Source organism: Gymnoscopelus braueri (assembly GCF_963280865.1).
Source record: "Gymnoscopelus braueri genome assembly, chromosome: 10".
In the NCBI taxonomy this organism is placed as follows: domain Eukaryota; kingdom Metazoa; phylum Chordata; class Actinopteri; order Myctophiformes; family Myctophidae; genus Gymnoscopelus; species Gymnoscopelus braueri.
This window is the reverse complement of record NC_137611.1, coordinates 52,940,759-52,956,772: the sequence shown is the minus strand read 5'-3', so window position 1 is coordinate 52,956,772 and position 16,014 is coordinate 52,940,759. Positions and strand designations below refer to the sequence as shown.

General features: G+C 43.9%; 2 protein-coding genes across 3 annotated transcripts in view; one reads left to right on the top strand and one right to left on the bottom strand.

The window, feature by feature from the left end:
* LOC308094177 (E3 ubiquitin-protein ligase RNF31) overlaps window positions 1–12,273 on the top strand; it is a 25,705-nt gene extending 13,432 nt beyond the window's left edge. The window contains exons 10-21 of one of the 2 annotated variants that reach the window (XR_013933926.1): window positions 1,003–1,194; window positions 1,868–2,047; window positions 2,761–2,859; window positions 2,976–3,065; window positions 3,613–3,715; window positions 4,033–4,151; window positions 6,113–6,226; window positions 7,180–7,243; window positions 9,706–9,796; window positions 10,213–10,381; window positions 11,516–11,743; window positions 12,175–12,273. Coding sequence is in view for 1 of the 2 variants with exons in the window: in XM_080440667.1 (XP_080296793.1) it covers window positions 1,003–1,194; window positions 1,868–2,047; window positions 2,761–2,859; window positions 3,613–3,715; window positions 4,033–4,151; window positions 6,113–6,226; window positions 7,180–7,243; window positions 9,706–9,796; window positions 10,213–10,381; window positions 11,516–11,659 (1,275 nt within the window). In the remaining variant the exon portion in view is untranslated. Of the gene's footprint in view, window positions 1–1,002; window positions 1,195–1,867; window positions 2,048–2,760; window positions 2,860–2,975; window positions 3,066–3,612; window positions 3,716–4,032; window positions 4,152–6,112; window positions 6,227–7,179; window positions 7,244–9,705; window positions 9,797–10,212; window positions 10,382–11,515; window positions 11,744–12,174 lie in introns of those variants that run through there. The other variant, XM_080440667.1, reaches the window with a different exon arrangement.
* Window positions 11,783–16,014, bottom strand: LOC308094178 (uncharacterized protein). Its single transcript, XM_080440668.1, has 2 exons — window positions 13,408–16,014; window positions 11,783–13,368 (listed from the first exon to the last, which is right to left on the bottom strand). The coding sequence occupies exon 2, from the start codon at window positions 13,350–13,352 to the stop codon at window positions 12,456–12,458; it is 897 nt and encodes a 298-aa protein (XP_080296794.1). The 5' UTR covers window positions 13,353–13,368; window positions 13,408–16,014; the 3' UTR covers window positions 11,783–12,455.

Genomic DNA, 16,014 nt, shown 5'->3' with positions numbered 1-16,014 from the left:
CAACTAGTATAGCTCATTCGGTGTCGGGTTACATTCAGTGGGTCGTGGAGCAGCATTCTACAGCTGATCTTAATCTAACGGAGCACCGGGCACCTTCGTGGCCGGGGCACCGGGCACCTTCGTGGCCGGGGCACCGGGCACCTTCGTGGCCGGGGCACCGTTTTGACAACGGGGGGTGGGTGACTTCAGCGCAGACCCGGTTCGGGGGGGCTCCGCGTTTCAATGTCGTAGCGCTCCTTTAGCAGCCCTGCTACTAATTTTTTTTATTTATTTTTTTAAACAGTGATTATTCGAAGTTTGATCGTTTTTTGGCCTAAAACTTCGATTTCCAAAATTATAATCGAAGGTCAGCCCTACACAGTGGTGTAAATAACTAAGTACATTTACTCAAGTACTGTACTTAAGTACAATTTTGAGGTATTTTAACTTTACTGGAGTATTTCCAATTTTCAATACTTTTACTTCTACTCCACTACATCTCAGAGGAAAATATTGTACTTTTTTGGGGACTGTACGAGCAAAAAGAGGGACGGGTCAGGATTTAATTCATAAATGTAAGTTTGCTCATCCTGGTGCTTCATTCACTATTTCAGGAATAAATGGCTTTGCACAACAATGTTAACTATAAAGATAACGATGTGGCCATCCACATTGATGAATTGTCTATTCTTATATTCTGTATTATTCTATACCTGCATATTATTATATGCATGTATATTTTCATCCACGGCTGTGGTCCAGCTGTATGAAACGTCATAAGCGGAATTTGCCGTCGCTTTGAAATGATGCTTCTAGTGCATTCCGATCCTGTGAGGCAAACGGGTCGACCACTCGGTCCTTGCAAATAATCCTCTCCTCCTCACAGGGGCGGGGCTTAGGCGCGAGTGGAGGAAGCGAGGAGAGTGAGCGAGTGACCGAGTTTGGGGGATTGGAAGCTTAGCTTTGGGCTCGGCCTGGTGGTGATAAAGTGATCGTTTGACCTGTGACCTCTGACCCCTATAGGCGTGGCTGCCCCCTGCTGGGCTGCCTCCGGACAAGGCGGCCATGTTTATTCACCTGCTCAACCTGAAGAGGCGGAGCTTCAGCCCGGCTGACGTTCTGGAGGCGGTCCAGTCCAGCAAAGACCTCCAATCGGCTGTCAAGTTTCTGTCACATGACTGTCCCATCTGTCAGGAGCAGGTGTCCTTCAGCAAGGTAGGGCTGACTGACTGACTGACTTTTTTATTGATTGAATATGTATGCAGAAGTACAGTTACTTAACACATTGAGTGCCAAAAACGGTCCGGACCGTTTTTGAGAAGCTATGCGTTATGTGTCATAAACGGTCCAGACCGTTTTTTTCCCATTTTTTAAAAATATATTTTTCCCACGTGGGGCACTCTAATGAAACTTTGGGATCATCCAAGAAGTCTCTGAGAAGGAGAGGCCGGATGTGGATCCATGTCAAAAATGCTTCCGGTCGTCGGCTCCAATGTTAACTCCTTGACTAAAAGCTTAATATCTCCGATTTCTTTTTAACGTGGTGGAAATGAGACGTTTTTTTCGGCGATCACTCTGCAATGGAGGATCGCGTTAGAAATATTATTGTTCCAGGCGGTAGTCGGGACCCTCCGCCGTCTCGCACGCAGGCTTTGTTTACATGCGCGTCCTCGTCGGGGCTTCTACAGCACGAAACATATCAGCGTAAGTGGATGGAAGATATGCTGGGACTAGATGTACCCTATTTTAATAAACCTCTGGCACACGATGTGTTAAGAACTGTACTTAAGTACAATTTTAGGTATTTGTTCTTTACTCTGTCTGTCTCTCTGTCTCTCTTTGTCTCTGTGTCTGTCTCTCTCTGCCTGTCTCTCTGTTCTCCCTCTAGATGGTGAAGATGACACACTGCAGTTGTTCCGTGTGTGAGGAGTGTTTTAAGGTTTACTTCTCTACGGCCGTTAAGGAGAAAACCATCACCCAGATGCACTGTCCTCTATGTAGCCAACCTGACCTTACCCACAATGCACTGGAGGATAAGATGGAGTACTACAACCTGCTGGATACACAGGTAATAAACAGGTTTAATCATGTTTATACATGGGATGAACGTTCATTTGAATGCATTTTAAAAGACAAATATGGAAAATGCCCATTCGCAAATAAAATCATGCGCTCTGGGACGTCAACACCGAAATGGCACCGGGCACCACCAAGGGTTTCAGTATGATAGTACAAGCTTTGTATTTTCAGATCTATAATACTAATATTATGTCTTTTCAGATCTATAACGCTTGTATTGGAAATAATGTATATCCAGTCGAGGTGAAAATAGATAAGAAATATGTTTATTTGTCAAATCCAACCGCATCAAAAACAAGCATGTTTCTCCTCAATGTCCTGTCCCCCCATAGCCCAAGAGGGCCTGTACCCTGAGCTCACTCTAGGTGCTCCTCCGACCGTGGTGTTCCCTCCAAGCTCTCTTAAAAGAAGTCCCCCTCATATCTTTTCTCAGTGTCTTTATACCTCTCTCCCAAGTCAGGCCCAGGGGGTCCCATGACCAAGAAACAATAGGTCTGGCATGGCCATTTACATGCTTGATCAAAAGTGTTGATTTAACACGGAGGAATAAACACAAAGGAGGTGTCTTAACACCTGAAAGGACACCCACAACAGTGGGTGTGAGGCGAATGGCAACTTGTGATATGCATACAATCAAGACATTGTAGATCAATATATGACAGTCCAATATTGCCATAACACGCTAGTATTTTGTGTCTTCAGATCCGTCACTATCTGGATGCAGAAGTTCATGAGCTCTACCAGAGGAAGCTCAGAGACCACGCTCTGCACAACATGCCCAACTTCACCTGGTGCTCACATGTACGTGCACGCGCGCACTTACGCATGCACGCATCCAGTATTCCCTTCACGTGTGTTGCGGTGTTAATTAATTACGTGTGTGTGCGCGTGCGTGTGCGTGTGTGTGTGTGTTACAGTGTTCATTCGGTGTGCTCCATGAGGCAGACAGACTCAGGATGGATTGTCCTGTCTGTAAGAAGAGCACCTGTTCACAATGCAGATCTGCTGTAAGCACACACACACACACACACACACACACACACACACACACACACACACACACACACACACACACACACACACACACACACACACACACACACACACACACACACACACACACACACACACACACACACAACATACTGTTTATACACAACACATACACACAATACAATGTAGCGTATACAAAGGACACCTAACTTTGATCAGAGGTGGGGGTGCAAACGTTTAGGTTGGAGGTGTGGATGGTGATTGGGTACAGTTAAGGGGTAAATGTTTTATTCAGTGACACATTGGCCGGGGCAGGGACCTCTTTTTTCCCAGGCAACCTCTCTACCTCCTGAACCACTTCTGCCCCAGGATAAACAGGCAGGGGCTACGACACACACACACACACACACACACACACACACACACACACACACACACACACACACACACACACACACACACACACACACACACACACACACACACACACACACACACACACACACACACACACACACACCTTGTACTGTACTTACAGTAAGTGTGTTATTGTGTTTGCAGTGGGTTCCGCAGCATGAAGGACTGACCTGTGATCAGTTTGATCTGCTTGACAAACCGCAAGAACACAACGGACTGGACCTGGTTCTGAACCGCAACAAGATAGGTAACAGTCTGACCCATAACACTACTGGGCCTGGTTCTGATAGGTAGCATTCTGACCCATAACAAGATAGGTAACATTACACTACTGGACCAGGTTTAGCTCCGGTCCATATATACCAAGGACTATGTATTTTGTCATTGACCAGGTTAACGATCATCTAAAGAAACTGTTATGAAAATAAATATAATTTCACTACTCATCGAAACAAAAGAGGTTTTACGGTGTTAAAGACTTTTCTCTGCGGTGAGAAGCCTCTCAGAACTCACCTTTTACACAAAAGGTGTGTGATATATATGTGTGTGCGTGTGTATTTTCAGTGTGTCCTCGCTGTAGCTTTGTGTTCCTGCTGTTGAGAGGAGGCTGTCTTCACTATCGCTGCAGCCAGTGTCACTTTGACTTCTGTGGAGGATGTGGCCGAGCCTTCACTGTGGGAGCGGTACGTTATTACATCAAAATGTTATTATCACACTTATACCAAAACCATTCACTGTGGGAGCGGTACGTTGGAGTGCATCATCACACCTAAATCAGTTGCATTTTGCCTATAGGCCAAATTGATCAGTGGAGGATGCAGTGATAATTGTACTAAACACCACCTACAGTCAAATGGAGACAACACATGCCTACTGTATGCCAGGATCCTGTTTGTGGACTTTTCCTGGCCTACGGAGGCTGAGACGCATGGATGTTGCCCCTCCCATCCTTAGCAGCTTGTACATCTGCCATAGAGAAAGCCTCCTTACCTTCTCTTTCCTGGCTTGGTACGGGGGGTTCTCACAAACCAACAAGGCTAAGCTGCATCTCTATGACCAGAGGACAGTGAAAAAAGCAGGAAAGATCGTGAGAGACCCAACTCATAACCTCAGCACCTGCTTTCAGGTCCTGCCCTTGGGTAGGAGATATGCTGCCTCTCTGTGAATATCTTCCATGGACATACATACTGTACATGCACACACACATGAAATCATACACAAACACATTATGGGCGTTCCACAAGTATGGAGAGGACATTGCTTTCTTTTAAAGACCCTTTTAAATGTAGAATTTTACCTTTTATAGAATGTAAGTACTTTGCTGGGTGTTTTAATTGGGGGGGGTGCACACAGAAAGACAATCCCTATGTAATTTGTCGGTACAAATACCACCTGCCTCAAAACAATATTGATTTAATTTGATAATGTGCCCATCCCAAGCAACCGTGCTGTTCCAACTCAAGATAAAAACAACACCGCTGCTTTGATTTGATTACTTCAGCTGTGTGTGTGTGTGTGTGTGTGTGTGTGTGTGTGTGTGTGTGTGTGTGTGTGTGTGTGAGTGTGAGTGTGAGTGTGTGAGTGTGAGAGAGAGCGTGCGCGCATAACAGCAGGTCTCAGAATCGGAGGTCTAACATGCGGTGTCACTAACACCGTACCTTCTCCGTGGCCACAAAATACATTAGACTGTAATGCATTTTCTTGCTATAGCCTACCAGGACCTGGATATACATGAAAATAACACAGACCCCCCTCGGCTTCGTTCCTAATGTACGGTGTGTGTGTGAGCACAACGGCTGACGGTGTCGTCTTATTCATGTCCACGCATGCACTGTGTAACTGGAAAAATGGGACGCATTTTGCGTCAGAGCACTAATAAGTATTGCGCAATAAGTATTGCGCAATAATGTACTTTCATACAATTACAAACTTACAAACTATGACATTTGAAAGCATGAAATGTAGTTTATCAGATTTCCCATTGCATGCAGTATATATTATAGGTGTGCTAGTACTAGGGTGGACGGATAAACGAAGTGGCCTTCCTCTATTAAGGTGGCTTGATGACAGTACTGTATTGTACTGTATGTGTTTGTATTCTTGTTCTTATTAACACATTCCATGCCAGAGTTTAATCTCATAATGTACTCACCAGTGCCAGCGTTTTATTGTTGTTTTTTAGTTTTTTTCATGTCGCCACAGACCTCGCTAAATAAGTTAAAAGTGCGCGTTCATTTGGTTCTAAACACACAGCGGATCCGTGAGAAACGGCCAGCGAAAACAGTTTCCAAATCCGTGCCGCCATCTTGAAGCTACAGCCGATCAACGGTAAACAGTGATCAGCGAGGAGAAAAACAACAACCGAGAAAATCGAGTTTTAAACAGGATCCCAGACAGGAAGCGGATACGATCGAAAAAACCGGAACCCGAATAATTCCGTTTCCGACCGGAAACCGGAAACGGAAATGGATCAAAAAAATTCGGAAAGTGCACCTGGGGCGATTACAATGGGAATCGGCGGTTCGCGTAGATCTACGCGACTGGCACGCTGCGGCTTTAAATAGGTTCGCGTAGATCTACGCGACTGGCATGCAATGTGTTAAGATAATGACAGTATTGTATTGTGTATTGTGTGTGTTTTAAGGCGTGTGGTTTCTCTGTGGACTGTGGCATTCTGGGACTTCATGCACATCATCCCAGGAACTGTCTGTACCACCTGAGAGACTGGAGTATAGAGAGACTGCACACATTACTACAGGTAACAATACTGTCTGTACCACCTGAGAGGCTGGCGTATAGAAAGACTACACACATTACAGGTAACGATACTGTCTGTACCACCGGAGACACATTACTGCAGGTAACAATACTGTCTGTACCATCTGAGACACTGCAGTATAGAAAGACTACACCTGTAGGAGTTGGTGCAGTCTAGTTACGCTCCAGTCTCAGGTGGTACAGACATTATTGTTACCTGCAGTAATGTGTAACACACTGGGAGGCAAACTGGAGCTGGACGTTTGATGGAATGAGTCTGATTGACAAAGCTCTTCTTAAATGTTGACTATATTTTAATGTAGGTTTGCTCCTAATTAAAGGCTGCCATGAAAGGGTTATTTTTGAGCAAAACGCGAAGGAAAATAAAAGCCTGGATATCGAGGCTATGAAAGGGTGTGTACATCCTTGATTTCTGTGCACTCAGCTGTACCTCCAGATGCAAGAGGAGCTTTTCAAAGGTTCTTGTGTTTTAAGGATTATATATATACCACAGAGGATTAATTGGTTCCAGTACTTTGTTGCTTTTGGATGAATTGTATTATTGGACTGTTTGGAACATTCGGAGGTGGTCTACGTTGTCCACATGACTACAATACCATACATATTAACATAATTGTACTCTTATATAACATATACTGTATAAATAAATGCAATATGAGAAGAAAACAAAACATATATTTGACATCCTGACAATATAATGTACGTACATGATACGTTTATAACAACACACAACAACATACTGATAATAACAGTAATAATGGTTGTACATTAATAAACTGTAAAGAATACAGTATAGTTCCCCTTCAAGAAGACCACAAAATGTAGGTTGTGTTGTTTCAGCCATAAGCATGATTTATTAAATACATAATATGTATTCATCAGTGTACCTTTTTTTTTAAAGAAATAGTTTTGAAATAATGCATTTCATTTCAGTATTACAGAGTCCCATCCACATGGTTGCTCTCAGCCAATGGCAGCTCAGACGTGAATGTACCAGGTTAGTAGCTTTTAATTTCTCTTCAGAGAATAAATGGTTGTGTGTTTTGTTTATTTGAAACTAGATTTCTACACAGCATGGCAATTGTCACCACTTTATGGCCAATTGAAGTGTTCAATATAGGGATGGCACGATTACTGTGGCAAAAATAATTGTGATTTACGATATTATCACGATAATCAAAGTATGCATAAAACTTAAAATGACACTTGTGTTAAGCACTTGAACATGTTTGGAGAAATACAGGCTTTACTGGTGACATTCCAGGGAAAACTGGGGGGGTGGTCGCTAAGACTCTCGTAGATAAAATACGATCTACGAGAGTCTTGATGGCAGCTAATAGGTGCCAATGCAAATACTTCGGTGCGGTGTTTCATTTGGGACGGTATCATGATAGGTTTTCAAAGCAGTAGGCGGAGGTTTATCGAGAGAATATGCATTAAATTACTCCCACGTGTGGTCGCGGTCCAGTCGAGTGATCGAGGCGTTGGTGATAAAAGAAAGGTTCGGACATGACTGCCACAGTCAAAAATAAATGGAGATGGGCTTGGCTGAATGAAAATGTTGAAAAGGGAAAGCCGTTCAGGTCATGTTGCAAAAAGCTCAGAGAACTGGGAGCATTTTTTTGTTGTGTGTGTGTGCAACAAAAAGTGCTTTTCCGCCATAATAATGAACCGGGTCACAAAGTTGCTGTCCGTGCTCTGCAACACACTACAGTGCTACTGGGGGCATCAACAACATGTGAGGATGCAGACGAATCAATGACAGATCGTGTGTGTAATCATAACTCTAAAACAGGGGTCTTCAACGTTTTTCAGACCAAGGACCCCTTAGCTGAGAGAGATGAAACAGGGACCACCCACTACATATTGTATAGAATTGTGTTGCAGATTAAACTTTTTCATAGGATTCATAGACTTGTTTGACAGCACTATCATCAGCACTTGAACCCCGAGCATCCCTATTCTGGGAGGAATGTTCGCCAAAAATAGCCTATCTAAAAGCTCACAGCGCGTTATGCTATTTACTAGTGTCTGCTATTTTTGGCAAATCGATTTGTGTAGAGTGAAATAAGAGCGTACCAAATGTGCTCTTTACAGGTCCGTTTTATCAAGTATCGAGGATTTAAGTGGTACTGAATTTGCAGCTCAAGAAAAGCTAATTCATCATATTGTATGATGGAGGACAATTTCACGATAAATTAACTCTTATACTGCCAAAAACGTTTATAAACGTTTTTGAGAATGAAGCTAACTAGATGTCAGGGCCGCTTTCACATCTAGTTTTCCGTCGTCACATCAGCTTTCCGTCGCGGCCCTCACATCTAGGCCCTAGATCTGAGGCTTGATCTGAGGTTGGTCCAGACAGAGTCCAAAACTCATCAGATGTCAGGGTGTTCAAACTCTCCAAACTTTCCTCTGTCATCCCTTCTAAGACACCACCGCTATTGCACCATTGTTTAAACCACCACTCCTCATAGTCTCCAAACATTTCCTCTGTCATCCCTTCTAAATAGTCAATTTCCTCCTCGTGCTTTAGTGGTGTGTGTAACAGATTCACATCATCATCCTCTTTATCCTTGCCCACATTGTATTGCTCAAGTTCTTCCCTATTTACTTACTTGGCCTAGTCACTCTGCACACACGTCATGCGAAGTCCGGCCCCTCTGGCCTCTCCTCTCCTCTCGGCTCCTCTCATCCCCTCTCCTCCCTCCCCGCTTTGCTTTGCGGCCCTAACCTCTAGTCCCAACCTCCCAACCTCGGTCATGTGATAAAGAGGTCAGACTTCCTGTATCTGGTTGCTATGGCAACCTGCCAGATCAGGCTGAGGGTCTGATAGGCATATCAGAGAATCAATCAAGCCGAGAGTCTGATCACAGATCGAGGTGAGGTAAGATGCCTAAAACATAGCCATAGCTCTGATCAACAGTCTGTGGCAAGTTTCGGGGCAAATGGAGTGATCCTGTGCTTGCTTACCCCGGACGAACTTTCGGAGCTTTTGTCAATTATATAGTAGTAAGATGCCTGCCAAAAACGTTAATAAACGTTAAAAAATTATAATAAAAAAATAAATAACCAGGAGATAACATTTTCCAAAGGTTGCTGCTCCATTCACTTCAATGTAAAAAAAATAAATGGAGAAAAAAATAACATGTTTCCTATGTTTTACCTGTAAACATGCTGGCAGAGGTGGCAAACTATTTTTGAAAAACCCTGGCAGTTTAAGAGTTAATATCTCCGCGATACGATTATTGTGAACGTTTTTTTAATCACGAAAATAACGATTACCATCCCATCCCTAGTTAAACACTGCTTTATCAGTGTGTGTGTGTGTGTGTGTGTGTGTGTGTGTGTGTGTGTGTGTGTGTGTGTGTGTGTGTGTGTGTGTGTGTGTGTGTGTGTGTGTGTGTGTGTGTGTGTGTGTGTGTGTGTGTGTGTGTGTGTGTGTGTGTGTGTGTGTAGCTGTGTGTTCTGTTCTGGAGCTCAGAGAGGCGTTCTGCACAGAGGAGCCGTGTGGTCGACCTGCGTTACCTCAACACAGAGGATACTGCCAGTAAGACCAGTACTACTAGTACTATACCATTGGTTCTCAAAGTGGGGTCCGGGGACCCCCAGAGATCCTTGGGGCGGCACCAGGGGGTCCCCAGCTAAAGTAGTTACAATTAGTTAAATTAGCGTCACAATCATTTTAACCATACGTTATACTTTGGCTATTAAAAAATAGCAGATATACAAGAGTTTGTAGATCTGCTATTTTTGAAAAATCTTTAAAAATGTAGCAAATCTTTGAATATATATATATATTTTTTAAAGCGAATATGTTTAACTCAAATCTTTGCTTCTTGGGAGTCACTGTCACAAAATATGAGATGGGGGTCCGCAGCCAAATATGTATCCACTGTACCACCACTGTACTATACTAGTAGTATAAACCAGGTCCATAATGCATGTATAACTGTGGCTCTATAGGTTCCACTATAAGGAGGTTCTGGTGGAGCTGATAAACCAGGTGGAGGCGGATCCGGTGGTTCTGTTCGATGTGACTGAGATGCTTTCAGAACTTCATCGCTGGAACGTCACCGTACCACAAGCAGCACCTCAAGAACCACAACCGCTCTACACACACCGCCTGCGACTGGTTAGCGCACGCACGCACGCACGCACGCACGCACGCACGCACGCACGCACGCACGCACGCACACACACACACAAACTGCATGGCACATTCAGTTCATCATTAGCATACAGTAGCTGAATAATCCTTAAAGGGATAGTTCACCCCCAAAATGACTTATTTTCTATCGATCAGTCACCCCATGGAGAATTTGAATTCATGGATATTTTTCTGTCTTTGACGCATTTCTAACTCTAAGCCAATATTTTGATGACCAGCGGACCGGTAGGCAGCAGTTCCGGTAGGAGACACAAAGGAGTGTAACTAAAGGAGTCTCCTTTAGGTACACTTGCAATGTAGAGGTACTCTGTTACCGCTGCCGGTCATCAAATTATTGGTTTAGGAATGCGACAAAAACTAAACAATATCCATGAATTCAAGTCTCCATGGGGTGACTGATCGATTTGAATAAGTCATTTTGGGGGTGAATTATCCCTTTAAGTCTCAACAATGTCTTATTGTTTTGAAACAAGATATCATGAATAAAGCTGAACTTAGTATATGATACGGCCTATTATTGCGAACGCGGAAGGAGCCTCCGCCCAAGTGGAGCTTACTATGAAACCCTGCTCGGCTTGTGTGTGTGTCCGTCTGTCTGTGTGCGTGCACTGCCTGTGTGCAGCCGCCAGAGTGCGCCAGAGTGCAAAACACACACTCACTCACACACACACACACACACACACACACACACACACACACACACACACACACACACACACACACACAATGTCAATGTTCTAACCCCCAAACAAGGTGAAATAACACAGATTACAAGTCCGTAAATACACAATATTTTCGAGCTGCGTTCGCTTCCAGCGTTCGTGCGTCTTACTTGTGTATTGTTTGTGTCCACCAGAGAGTGCCCACTGGAACTCTGACCGGAGCCCTGGTTGAAAATGCCTTGAATATGATTGGCTTTTCTGTTCACAAATGTTAATAGAAAACATGGACTTAAAAAGCACAAGTTATTTTTTGTGCAAAACACTGTTGGCATTAATGTTTCTTCTAGGTTGTAACTCGCAACATTGTGTGTGTGCGTGTGTGCGTGCGTGCGTGCGTGCGTGGGTGTGTGCGTTTGTGCATGCGTGTCTTTTCTAGGTTGTAACCCAGAACATTCCTCTGAGGAAACATGCCAGCTCTCAGGTCAATGTGAAGGGTGACTTTCGACCTCTGACCTCCACTGCTCCTAGACCACGCCCCCACAGCACCCAGCTGAACTACTACGAAACCGATTCTGACTAACCAATCACAGACCAGAGTCAACAAACATCCCCCCATCAAGACAACTGAGAAACGTTGCACGCGTGCGCACTCACACACACACACGTTTGTATTACTATACTTGTGAGGACATCAACGTTTTAGGACAGCAGTTTTATGAACAACCTTCTTCTTTTTTTTTTTTGCCATTTCGGACCGTAAGCCGGAAAAATGCGCAACACCAGCGCCCAACAAAGTCCAAAGCAGGAATAAGTTCATCTCTAATCCCTAAACCACACTTCTAAATGTCTATTCCTAAATCTAACCCCAACCTGAATCTTTTTCTAATTGTAAACCTATCTCTAAAACAAGCATTTCTCTTGTGAGGTTCAGGAAAGTTGTCCTCACAACGTCTATTTCTCAAATTCTACTTTAATGGCGGGGACATTTATTCCTCACAAGTATAGTAATTCAAACACACACACACACACACACACAGCTGAAGACAATACCATCTTTTAGGGTCTTTGTCCACAGAAACTGTTTCATGAGCGGAGGAGCGCTTTGGATATCATGTCCAGAGTGTTCGCACACAGCGTTTATTGATGCCTGGAACGTTCAAACATATCAGCCGTTGCTGTGCTTTTAACGTCCTGTCATCTGTGATATTAGCATAAATAGCTTAGCTGAAACAACGGTGAACAGGTGTTACCAATGATACTAATGCAGGCTCTGTTCTATTCTGGTCAAACAGAGTCAGGGTGCTGATATTGTGCATGTTGGCTTACTGGAAACACTCTGCTACACCAGTGGGTCTCAAAGTGTGGTCCAGGGACCCTCATGGTTCCTTTAGGGTTTTCCAAATGGTGCATAACTCTGAGAGTGTACAAATGGAACCTCCTCGACACTCTGCGATTTCTTGCTGAGCCTCTCCCAGTTGTCTCTGGGCTACGGCGCAGTCTTGGACTTTGGGAGGCGGCACTCTCTGGTTGGCTGTAGGTGGCTGCAGGCCTCTAGCTGCCCTTCCTGGCTGAGATGGAGCTGAGGAGGCTTTAGGCAGCACTGGATCATCAATTTTCTTCTGTTTTGCTCCAGGCAAAGCCAGTCTGCCGCCAGGCCTCTTCAGGGTTTGTGATTGGCCAGTCTTCACTGTCTGGGAAGGCCCTGCAGCACTAGAAGAGGGCACCGGAACATCCATCTTCTTCCTTTTTGCTAACAAAGCAGCCTCCCCACTTGAGGAGCCACTCCTCAAGTCCCTCCTGTTTGGTGGCTGGCCAATCTTCAATAATGGGACGGCAGGGGCTGCATTTGTGTGAACTGTTGGTTCAACAGATGCTTTTGTTGCCAATCCTGCCATGCTTCTTGTCAAAGGGGGTCTGAGAGCTGGCATGGCTCTCTGAGTGGGTAAAGGTAGACCACCGCCCTGACGTTTCCTTAAACCAGCACCAGGTAGCACAGCTCCTACAGAAGGCCCAACTGTATCTGCGCTACGTGTGACCTTGGCCTTGGGGGTTTCCATGGCTTTGGGGATTCCTATGGCCTTAGGAATTCCTTTGGCTTCGGGGACAACGGACCTGGGGATTCCCGTGGCCTCCTTGGGGAGAGCAGCAGTACTTCCTGGTCCGTCCGCCCTCCTCATCATAGGTAGGCCAGTGTGTTTCTTTGAATTGCCACCAGGAATCATTGAGGCTGAAGGAGGCAGCAGGTGTTTAACTCTGGGGTTGTTCGGATTCATGAATGTCTTCCGGTCACTCACAAGGTTTGTTGGGGGAACAAACTGCGAGTCTGACTTAACAGTGTTTGTTAGGGGAACAAACTGCGAGTCTGACTTAACAGTGTTTGTTAGGGGAACAAACTGCGAGTCGACTCAACAGTGTTTGTTGGGGGAACAAACTGTGAGTGTGACTGATAAAGTTTTCATGGCACCACAGAGGCTTTATCCCATACGGTTTCAGTTGGGTGGGAGTGAGGCATGGGTGTAGATTTTAGATTTGCAGGAAAATCTTGCCTCAATTCTTGCCTCAAAGTGTCATCCAGATAATTATTGCACGCTTCATTAGTTGAATACATACTTCGAAGAAATAAAGTTTGAGAACTGTGCTACACTAAATGGAACAGAGCCTTAATTAGTATAATTGGTAACACCTTTGAGGACGAGGCCCAATTTCTTCACAATATGGTTGCTGTGCATTGAGCATTATTACCAGGTAGTGAAACACAGCCAGGAGGATCAAAAGAGCGGCGCTCCTCTCCAAAAGTGAAACTATTTTCTGCTTGACGTCGAGAGCGCCGAAGTGCGATACTCGGATGCTGGGAAGAGCGGCGCTCCTGCGCGTCTTTACCATAGAAACGCTTAGCAGACAGGCACTGTCGTCTCATAAAACCTTCTGCGTACCCGGCCGCTTATAATCTTCTATGCGTCACATGAAGTTTCCACGATTAAAACCCATTAAGATCTGAGGCCGATTCTACAAAATGCATTCTAAATCAGTAGTTCTCACACTTCAAGATTTTTTTCAAAAATAATAGCAGATGCACAAGCTCGCAGTGAGCTTGTAGATCTGCTATTTTTGAATAGCCAACCCAAACATCTAAAATGACACAGATGCTTTCCCGGTTTTAATGGTTTAAAGGTTAAACGCCCCCCCCCCCCCCCCAAAAAAAAACAATATATACAGCAAGTGCAGTTTAGGTTTATTAATGTGAAACAATGTTGATTCCATTGTTTTGTTATTCTTGCAATACACTGATGATACTGGTACTAATACTTGATGTACTGTAATAATGATGATAGTACTGTACATGTTTTAATGTTTATGACGTCATAATATTGCTACATATGAGACTGCTCTGTTAGTTTGTTTAATGTAGTAAACTGATAGAATATGACTGACAGTCAGTCAGTATGACATACTACATACTAAAGTATGATAATGTATATATATGCAAAATACTACATACTATATTATAGCACCTATAATATGACATACCGAGCTGTACTATGACTCCTAAAAGCACAAAACCTGATCTCGTAAAACTGTATGAGTGTGCATGTGTGAGTGTGCGTGCATGTGTGTGTGCGAGAGCCCTACAAGCCCTTCGGGACCCAACCTAGCTCTAGACGTTTTTTGTATTATTATTTATTAATACATTGGGCACGGGCCCTTTACAACTCAACCATCACACAACGGTATTCACCAGTAAACAATGTCACTAAAAAGCAGCGTAGGAAAGAATCACGTGTCTCTGCCTGACACGTTGGGAGTGAGTGAGATCATGTGTTTGTTGGACGATGCGACACACAGTTCTCCCTGACAGAGAATGAGGCTCATTAAAGTACTATTCCTAAAGGATATTTATTTAGGGGGCATATACTGTATATATAACGTTTGAAAGATTATCATTCTTCACAGTTGGCTCCAGAGAAAGCAAAGTATATCTTCTTAACACTTTAATGACTTACTTTCTGCAGGATCACGTGACTTGGCTTCATTCCTTATACAGCATGCTTGTTCATGATTTCTTCTTACACATCGTTGTTGTTGGTATTTATGTTATTTGCTGCTGGCTCACAACGTTATTCTCTACTATGCTATGGCATGCTGCTTATGCGTCTGTCGGTGGCACGTCGCATGTAGTTATGTTTGATAAAACTGCAACCAGTTGACCTCTCTTATTAGCGGGATGTGTGCCTTCTAAATCCTAACAGTTTTCTGAAATAATTATATTGCTATATATATATGTATAGCTAAAATCTAAAATGATACAGATGATTTTCCCAGATTAGTGATACAGATTAATTTGGTGTCGGCCTTTCGGGTTGAGTTCGGGCTAATACATTGACCCTTGTCAGGCTGGGGCTGGGGCTGGGGCCGAGCCGGTCTGGAGTTTTGGGCCCCTGCAGGCCTCTAGTGTGCGTGTGTGTGTGTGTGTGTGTGTGTGTGTGTGTGTGTGTGTGTGTGTGTGTGTGTGTGTGTGTGTGTGTGTGTGTGTGTGTGTGTGTGTGTGTGTGTGTGTGTGTGTGTGTGTGTGTGTGTGTGTGTGTGTGTGTGTGTGTGTGTGTGTGTGTTGAAACATGCATGTACATGTTAGTGTTATGATAATGGGTTATATCCCATGATGTATTGTTTATTGATGACCTATGCAAACCTGTTCACTTTATAAAACTGTTTTCTATGAGACCTTTAATACCAAGTTTAATTTTGCAAACTGCTTCTGGTATTGATACTGGTACTGACTGATACTTTTATTGCAACTGTTAATATGTTACTCATATCGGTACTGTTACTGCTTTGTTCTGTTACTGACTGTTATTGGTGCTGTTACTGACTGGTCCTGTTTATGTCCAGTCAAAGAAGGAATATTCCGAAACCAGCGTTTTAATATTAGTGTGCCTT